Source organism: Anticarsia gemmatalis, chromosome 16 (assembly GCF_050436995.1).
Source record: "Anticarsia gemmatalis isolate Benzon Research Colony breed Stoneville strain chromosome 16, ilAntGemm2 primary, whole genome shotgun sequence".
In the NCBI taxonomy this organism is placed as follows: Eukaryota; Metazoa; Arthropoda; class Insecta; order Lepidoptera; family Erebidae; genus Anticarsia; species Anticarsia gemmatalis.
Window position 1 is genome coordinate 10,586,107 of NC_134760.1, and position 9,779 is coordinate 10,595,885.

Here is a 9,779-nt window from a genome sequence, read left to right on the forward strand (position 1 = left end):
GAATCGCTTTTGATGTTCTGTTATTTATTTACCAAGTATACATTTGAATCGTGTTTGTGTTCAAGTTAATGTAAAGGTTATTGAGTTCCAAACCTTTGTACTCAGTTATGAGTTTACTAAGTATTTTGAGATATGAAGGTTGGTAAGTAAATTGAGAATCCGGAACAATCTATTTCTGTAGGTAAAATTATTATTGTACCCCATCGAATAGTTTAACTATCATGTCGTCAATCGATGGCTCGATTTATTCTTAAAGCGTGGCATTAACTATGACAGATACTAGTTAGTTTAAATTAATTTCAGATACACAATAGTCTTGCATTAAAATTCGTTGGTTCTAGAAAACTTTCGTTTTAACAATAGCAAAGAATTGACATATTATTATGTCTAAAAAAATGGAGTTACATTGTACTTAGTTAAAAATGAGCCTTTAAAAACAAAGAAGTTACCTATACCTAATTGTTTTAAGTTTAAAATATCTTCCAATACAGGCTGTTTGTGCTTAACGGGAGGCTCCAATCACAAACATTATGTAGGTACTATCCTAGAACTAATAATTTTCTTTTCTTTTTCAATTAATTATTCTACAAAAGCACCCAGATACGACATAACTAATCCTGCTATTTACTTCCACTATCAAATCGAAACAAACTAAAGCATCCGACTACACGAAAGTACAACATTGTACAATGTACAGGGCATCGAATTTCCACGCTGCAAATATTGGCAAATTGAAAAATTGCAAAACTAATTTGCTGCAACGGACGTAGACATTCACCGCACAATTTGGACTTTAATTAAAAATTGTCGTCGTATTGTTGATTAGTTTCGGTGTTCGTTCACTTAGAATGTTTTTTAATTACTATCTTTGTGAAGAGAATCTGTTTAGACTAGAAACCCGTGGCGATGACGTTGTTAAGTAAGTTTACGGTTTTTGATTGTTTTAGTTTCTGAAAAATATTTACGGAGTGTTTTTTAAAACTCACGGGTGTCTTTCTGGAGTAAGGGAAGGGTTGGATCGTACGTTAGCCACGCTGGACAACGTGGGCTTAAAATTTGATCAACAGGATCAAAAATTCCTACAAGTGCAAGTTTTTGTTCATTCTACGGGATGTGAATTAAGTATAAAATTAAAAACTTTGTTTCGCCGATGCGTCGTTGATTTGGGCATAGTTAAGGTGAACGCCACACCATTACTGCGTCGGGCGGTCGTGGGTTCGAATTTCACAAAAAACTAATATTTGTGAGATCCAAAGAGTTGTACCGGCTCTGTTAGACTTTATATTCGTTATTTGTATGTTTGTAAAAGTTCAAGATCTAATTATATAATTATTTTATCGATTTGTTTTATTTCAGGTATAATAATAATCACATTAGTAGCACTTACACGAATTTCGGAACAAAATGATACAGAAGTTTTCAAACTGGAAGTGGACTTGCCAACGTATTTAAAAGACATAATGTTTGGCAGAAACGAGTCAAAGAAGTTACTACGAACGTCTGTTGATTTCTCCAATGGTGATGATGGTGTGAACGTGAATGTATGTACTTAAAATATAAATCAAAATAATTTTATTAATTTATAGACAAGACTGTTGACAACCGAACAATCGGCGACAAATTTTATCTGCGAGATCTAGGTACTATCCTTCAAGCATTTTTTTAAAGCTTGTTCTTTTAAAATCAACGTACTGGTGGCGACCGACCTCACACAATAAGCAAGAGTCCATGAGTCTCTTTAAAACGGAGTCTGTAACTGGAACTCTAAAATTTAAGACCTCTCACCGATAATTTTTACGTGTAATAATATCCATTGACCGCTTAAGACTTGTCTTTATACGTTCATGTTTTTTACTTATTTTTTTTCAGGTGAAATCCGACAGTGCCGTAATATCTGCTATCGAAACAGCTCTTCGTTTTATTCCTATACTAACGAATAGTTACGCCTTACTGAGTGGCATGGGGATGCGAAGGTTCATGGAATCCGATGCAATAAACAATAATACTGAGGGAATCTTGGAAAAACTTGTGGAGTCGAACAAAGACCGAGCGAAATCTATAGAAGATTTTAATGTAAGACCTACATACCTATATGTATATTATGATGCCTGATAAGCCACGTCAAAGGCCTTCGGGCGGCTTGAACTACTTTAGCACTAGGTTGACGACTAACCATACGGTAAGAAGAAGAAGAATCCGAAGTAGGCTGAGGTCCACTCGTATTTCGCTATTAGCAATGTTAGTCCCACGTAATAGTGGGCGAGCCTTTTGCCTATACCGGGCACGTTACCAAACTCTACACTAGTATTCTGAATAGTCTAAAATAAATTAGAAAAAGATCACTTGGTCCGACCTGGGAAAAGAAACCGAGACCTCGCGTTTAGCAGTCAGATACACTACTGACCGCGTCATAGCGGCAGCCAATTTTTTTTTATTTTTTTTTTTTAAAAAGACAACTCCCGCACTAAGAATTACTCTTGTGTCGCGGGGACTTTTACAAACATACAAATAACGGACACGAAGCACAACCAGACCCGAAACAATTATTTGTGGATCACACAAATAATTGCTCCGTGTGGGAATCGAACCCACGACCTTCCGTTGCAGTGGTATCGGCGTGGCGACTTAAACCGCTGCGCCACGGAGGCAGTCACTTCCGAAACAGTTAATTAACTTTCCGAGTCTGAAGTAGCAGTCGCAATCGAAACGAACAGTGTCCTCCCTTATCATAACCCATTACCTACGTCTTGTACTTTTCATCTCCTACACAACGGCGTGTAGCTATATTCAGACCACACAATTGGATATAATATTTTTTAACGTTTTTTAACGTTTCTTTTCCAGTCTAAATTCTCAGAACTATTCAGCAGTACCAGACGAGGGAGAGGTGAAAGAAGAAGCAAGGAGCCCTGGCCTCGCGTGGAGATCGCCCCTGGAGCCTACAAGACAGAAAGAATGACGTACCCTCCAGATTTCTTTGCCAGCAGACTGAGACACTTAATTCACCTAAAGGAAAAAGAAGAGAAAAAGAAAGGATGATTTTTGGATTTATTTCTATAACAATAAAAATAAATTAAGGATTTCTGGTACGTGTTTTTATTATATGTGTAGTTTTCAGAAAAAAATCGATAAGAAATTAAGCTTCCTCACAGGCATTCAGAGATTTGAGTAATAACTTTAACACTAAAAGATTCTCGTATTAAAACAAGTGTTATGTATTTTTACGTATTTAATAGCGCGATTTCGACAGTCGATACCAAGAGATTGGCATTTAAAATGTAGTGCAAAAATCGTTCCTTCGGCGCCCGCTAAGACGCGCTGATCAGGTTTTCATAATACAAAATTTCTCGATAGCTACCATTACATACCGTTCAGTTACACATTATAATAATCTCTACTTAGTCGATAACTATAAAAAAACAGTCTTCTTATGCAAGTTTCTCAAGTAAAACTCTACACAATAAGTCACTTCAACTAAAGCAAACACTAAAATCTTACTAAAAGCTTATACCTTTACACGAAAAAACTAAGTAAGACTGAAAATAAAGTATCACAGTGCATTAACCATCTCGTTTGTAAAACTAGTTATGAAGACTACGGAGGAACGATGTCAAGTGGACGCTTTAATAAATTCTCTCTCAAAAATAGGATGGAGAAGTAAAGCTGAAGCGTGATTATTATTCAGTGCAAAATCTGCATTTTACCTTTCGTAAATTACTGTGTAACTATCTGCGCTGTAGGGCGACCATGAAACTTGGTAAGTAAAAATGTTTACTATTATTACGGTGGATATTTTTGACAAGTTTGGTAAAGGAGCAGTAAGTCTAAAGAATGAAAGATGTTGTGTTTGAGAACTAAGTTGGGTTATAAATATTCTTGCAGTCTGATGATGACGTTGGAGAGAGAGTAATAAGGCCAATCTAGTAAGTAGTTTAATGACGGTGATCAGGTGATCTTTTTTTGATATTCAGGACTACTAATCGTTACAAACAGAAAATCCATCGAAAATAAAAGACACTTTGGTTAGGATTAACTGAAGCACCAATTGCCGTACCAGATATTATTGGGGACTGAGGGTTTGATATCAAACCCTCATAATATCTGAACTTAAACATATATATGTTTAAGTTATAGTTTTTTTTTTTTTTTTTTTAACATTTTTCTATATATTCAATGTACAGAATTTTGTTATAAATAAACTAAAACTAAACATTAAATTAATACATTAAATAATAATTTTATATGTACAAACGAAAAAAAAAAAAAAAAAAAAAAACAAAAAAAAAGTTATAGTTATATACGCTTGGGACGCTGATCAGTTTAACATAAAAAAATCGATAGCTTAGCTTCCGGTAGTTAACTAATATGAAGGCAAAGTCCTTCGTGTACAAATATATTTACATGTGATCTCGTTTCATCCAAGAATATTTTACTTAATATAAATGGGCTTCGTATAAAAAGTAAAATCCTGGTAGCAGTAGTGTTGCAGGTGTCTGACACTTTAATGTGATTAGCAGTAGACACGGCCGCTTAGCAGAGCTTATGTGAACTGCAACGATCTACCTTTATTTACTTGTTCTTGTTGCTCTGTTATTTATGTTGTAAAGAGCTTTTGTTCCGCAGAGGTTTCTGTTGTCTGCTTTGATGGTTCTGTGAGGGTCTTTGAATTAAATAGTGATTTTTGTTTACGTAGTACAGTTCATACTAAATGTGAGGGGCTATACGTGTGTCTGTTACAGTTTGATGGCTTAACTGCAAAACCGATTTTCAGAAATGGAGATACTTAATTTGAGCCGTGCGGACCATTAGTATATGCAGATTATGGTACTGTTCTAAATGTTACCTGAAAACTATAGCTAGTCCCATCCCAAAATTGAAAAAAACTAAATTCTGTTCGTCTCTTACGATTATATGACCATTGAACTGACTTTCATAATGCAACATGGAGATAGTAGAGGACTCGGGATATCTATCTATTCAGCTCACTTCTACTCATTGTTAAGCATAGACTTGCTGCTCACTTTTTATTTCCGAATCTAATATTGGCTGGTTTTTTAAAAAGTCAAATCCCAAAATTTTCTTTAACGCAATTTACACGCGAGCGGAGTCGCGGGAGAGCCAATAGTTCGATAAACACCAAATACTATTTGCAATATTCAAGACTATGTGTAGATTAGGTCACTAAGCTTCTATGTAGGTCAAGCAAGAACGTTTGTTTCTCTCATTTAAATACCGTTGTTTACTTAAATGCGCTTCTGTTGTGCAGTTGGTCGTGTAGCGACGAAGGCGGCGGGCGATGCGGTCAGCGTGGATAGTCTGTGGCAAATTACTTTGTGTGTATGAATATAGCTGCAAGTCATTGCGAGGAAGAATAATAAAAACAAGAGACTTAGGAGAGGAGTCCATCCGTTGTGTCAGCAAGTTAGGAAAATTCAGCAATTAAAGTTTTAGCATGAATTCTCAGTTATAGTTGTTTAACAATGTTCGTGCTGAATATAGCAGCATATCACTGCGCAGAAGGTATGATATAAATACTTTTGATGAAAGCATTGAGTGGCGGTAGAAGAAGAAATCGCATCGCTTTATTCACTATTTAACGCGTCTTAAGCTTAGCTTTTCTTGAACTTAAAGACCCTCAATAATCTTCTGGATAACAGAGAAAATACGGGACGTGTTTTTCGAGAAATTACGAACTTTATTAAAATCGCTTATCGCTATCGCTCGTGTGTGTGGCCCCACACTAAGAATACTAGGAATGCTAGGAACTCTAAAACTCCTCCGGACGCTAGAAATTCTAGGAACTGTTTATTTCACAGCGGAAAGTTCCCGTTTATTTTAAAATATAGCTTTAAGTTTTCCGAACAGATATTATGATGTTAAACAAAGTATTTTATAGGGAGGATTCTCCGAAATGTAGTCACGAAATAAAACAATAATGATTCTACTATATTACAAAAGTAGCTTTGTGCCTTTTTGCTTCAACTGCAAATGGCAAATTAAAGTTTTGCAAACATTTTGGTCTTTAGATGTTTTATTTTATCAACAAGTTCTCAGAATATTTTCAATGAAGTCTTAGTTTAATATTAATGTACCTATGTAAGTAATTTAGACCTTATGATTTAAATGTCATGTCAATCTTGTCTGGGACACACTGCAATATCTTCAATCTAATTTTAGCGACCTATATACATACTTATACAATATTCATAAATACTTATTCTAATTACCAAAAAAAGTAGAATAATATTTACAATTTTATACCAAGAACATCGAATAATATAAAACTGCTTCGATTTTAAAAGAAAACACAGTCTTTTATGAACAGTTTCAACTCAAACAAATGTAGCCGAGTGTTGTGATAGAGTTTAATCCTGTGAAAGCGCGCCGCGGGCGTGTTTGTTGGCTTCCCATATTGTTTCTGGTTTAACCACTAACTAGTTACATTGAAAAGCTTTCTAATCTTGTAGAGAATTATAGTCTTAAGTTCCAGTAAAGAAGCTGAGTTTTATGAAGGCGTTAGCGTGATTGAGTACGGAATAAAGATGATTAGTTAAGTTAGACGATTAAAATTAATCGTTTTGAATTTTAGAGACATAGGTACATCAATTTTATTTAGTAAACTTATTCAGGGCAATTTTTATCAAAACGTATGTTTTGTCTCGGATAAAAATCGTAAAAAATTCGTTGTCGTTCTCTTAAATAAAATCAATTATAAGAGGTTGTAATATAATTGCTTTTGGTAATGTATCGACAAATATTTACATATACAGGGTGTGGCGTGAATAATGGATAATCCTTTACCAACGGATGAGCGACTTTCGGCCATTTTGTGTGTTTTTTAAGAAAGTGATTTACGCTCGTAGGTACTGGCCAAAATTTGAAAAACTATGATACTTAAGCCAGAGATAAATTTTAATTTTTAGATCAGTCAAGTGGTCGCCTATCCGCTGGTAAAGGATTATCCATCGATCCATCGATTGTAAGTTAAACTTACGTACCATTATCAGCGGCTTGTGTACCATAGTACAAGCTCTGCTTATTTAGGAAACAGAGGACCGAGCAGTTGTCAGTCCGTTGTCCAAAAAAGATTTGTTCGTTTAATTAAGTAACAAAAAATATAGAGCTATTCTTTTCGAACGTGAAAAAGGCAAGCTAATCACCCCCACTAGTTCTAGTAGTTAGCGTCTCTAACTTTTTACCGACCACGTTTAAAACTCTTACCGCACACACTAACTTCCCAACTCGGGAATCGAACTATCAATTATTACACTGCACCGCGAAACTTTGCAAAATCAATAGTTCATCTGGCTTCATTAGCCAAAGTTCATTACAAACGGCTAGTAATACCCGACTCATATTTCCGGGCAGTTTAGACGTGACACACAGAATGCGGGAGCGTTTGAAATGCGTGACCTATGCGTTTGATTGTCTTCGCAAACAACACGGGCTCAGAATGGGTGCGGGTGTTCATTGCTGTAGCTGCAGTGGTTGCTACAAATATTGAATTCGCATTCTTGATAAATACGGGTGGTGGACAACTCCCGTCACACTTTCCGCGCCGCGCTCGCTTTGTGTGTGTCATCGTTCATACCACTGCTTGGAATTGCACCCATGAGTTAATGCATAGGTACCTGTTTACTTTGTGTTCCTGAAGACACTGCACAAGAAGAGAAAATAGATACATGTGATGTAGGTCAGAAGTGTGGGTGACGGAGATGTAACGACAGAGACCTTTCAATCTGTCACAGCTGTAGCGCAATTCTGTATAATCTGTACTGTGGAGTACCGAGTTCGTCATTTGAAATGCACTGCCAAAATAGTTCCTATGACGCTCATCAGAAGCGCTGATCAGATTTTCATACGAAATTTCTCAATAGCTGCGGTTGTTGGTAGGCGATAGTGGTAGAGAATCGAGCTACTGCACTGATTTACTTCTCTTTTGCCTTCTACGCAACAGCTTGTTACAAAAATTAGAGCTAATTGCATATTATACTCCCGTACTGATCCGCTTGTTTATATTTAGAGTAAATTGCATCTCCCGCACTGGCCCGCGTCCGTCCCGCGCCCGTGTCGTATGTCTCTCCCGTTTAACGCTTGTAATTTACAAGTTGTGTCGTTATTGTCCCAGCGGCACTATTTAACTGAGGAGCAACGGTTACGGCAACTGTTGCTGACCTCATACTGCAAGTGAAACTTTACGCAAATGCTCTGGATAGTTTGGGGCGACAAGATTAGTTTTTGGTTGTCCTTCTACTATTCATGGAGGATTTTCCATACAACTTCGAAGTATTCATAGTACTTGAAAGTAATCACCTGTTAATAGTCTCTGTGGGTCGAGTGTCCTCTAATTTATAACCGTAATACGACTGTTCATCGTAAGGTACCGGGTTCACTTCCCAACTCGGCATTTCCTAATTTCTATTATAATGTTGAGATTAGCCTGGAGCTTGGGCGTCCTAGTAAAAGGTTGCTCACCTTACACAAATTGTTTACCGATTCGTATGTCTCGTTATTTCTAGTGAATTTATATCTATTCCTTTATATTTAAGTACTATGCAGGAGAGCAAATGTTATCGCAAATAGTTGCCATTAATAATAAACTGCATTGAGACCACAGACTTTAAAAACAACTACAGATGGGACGAACGCAAGGAAAGATATAATCACACATTATTGAATAAATAAAGAAACTGTGTTAGTGCTAAATTGGAACAAAATATTTAAGGCAATTTAAAAAGGCATTGTTGCCTAAATTTTGTATCCCTGATCACTAACACTGTATAAAAAACGAGTTGGCTCCTAATCCCTGAAAAGCGGAACAGGTACTGTGCTAGATTAAGCACTGAATTTTGGACAAAAATTGGGAAATTCCTGCCCAAATCACTACTAACAACATACTATACCTATGTCTATATTATTTTTTAAAGAGAAAATAGTACCCTAGAGTATTCATTATTACATATTATTAGCTATTTCACGATTCATGGTGACAGTTTTCTACGTATTTTTAAAATAGAATATTAAGAACCTGCTATTTCTTTTTGAGCAAACTGTTGTATACAATTAACTAGGAACATGAAATAAAACATCGAGTGTTCTTTGCGTTGTTCATTTTGCGATAGCTACGGGCATAATTAATAGCAAACCGAACTGTAATTGCTTTGACATCATTTACGAATGTGAAACTCATCCGTAACTAAAATTGTACCAATATTTTATGGCTACCTATTGCACTAAGTTGACTTCAACACAGCCAAGACAAAACTCTCCCTGTAATAGCCACCTATTGTTTTAATTACCCATCGGAAGAAGAGAGATAAAAATCAAAGTGAAAGTATTTATAGCTCAAACCCCAAACTATTTTTAATATCTAACTGCCCAAATTTCATCAGCCCATCTGCCAACTTACAATTTAAATCCTACATCTACCACTGTGTTCTCATAGTTAGTTTACTTCAATAACCCTGTCTGCTAACTGTCAAATCATTGTAACCAGTAACTACCAGAAGCTAGTATTAAAGTTAACCATCTATTATTACCAGTAGCGAACGGTCCAGCGCGCAATGATTACCAGTTCGCACCAGAGACCAACGGGGAGACAAGGATTATGACGCAGATGTTATAGAAGGTACAATGGCTTTTAGGTACAAAAGTGGCCTGAAGACTGTCGAAGAGTAGAGCGACTTAAATAAGAACGCATTGAAAATTGATCCTCAAATAATGTTTCGGGTCTAGTTGTTCTTTGTGTCCGTTGTTTGTATGTTTGTAAAACTCCCCAC

The 9,779-nt window shown here is 36.2% G+C and overlaps 1 protein-coding gene across 1 annotated transcript; it reads left to right on the forward strand.

Moving 5' to 3' along the window:
• Positions 1-1,460: 1,460 nt before the first annotated feature.
• LOC142979621 (uncharacterized) lies at positions 1,461-3,039 on the forward strand. The gene is made up of 3 exons (XM_076124654.1): positions 1,461-1,541; positions 1,870-2,073; positions 2,845-3,039. Exons 1-3 carry the CDS (start codon positions 1,461-1,463, stop codon positions 3,037-3,039), a joined length of 480 nt encoding a protein of 159 aa, XP_075980769.1.
• The last annotated feature ends 6,740 nt before the right edge of the window (positions 3,040-9,779 follow it).

What these genes read in the sequence shown, in the direction of transcription:
- LOC142979621 (XM_076124654.1), top strand. Translation starts at nt 1,461, where the DNA reads ATGTTTGGCAGAAACGAGTCAAAGAAGTTACTACGAACGTCTGTTGAT. An exon ending in ATGATGGTGTGAACGTGAAT is followed by an intron (nt 1,542 to 1,869) that starts GTATGTACTTAA and finishes ATTTTTTTTCAG; the next exon opens with GTGAAATCCGACAGTGCCGT. An exon ending in AATCTATAGAAGATTTTAAT is followed by an intron (nt 2,074 to 2,844) that starts GTAAGACCTACA and finishes TTTCTTTTCCAG; the next exon opens with TCTAAATTCTCAGAACTATT.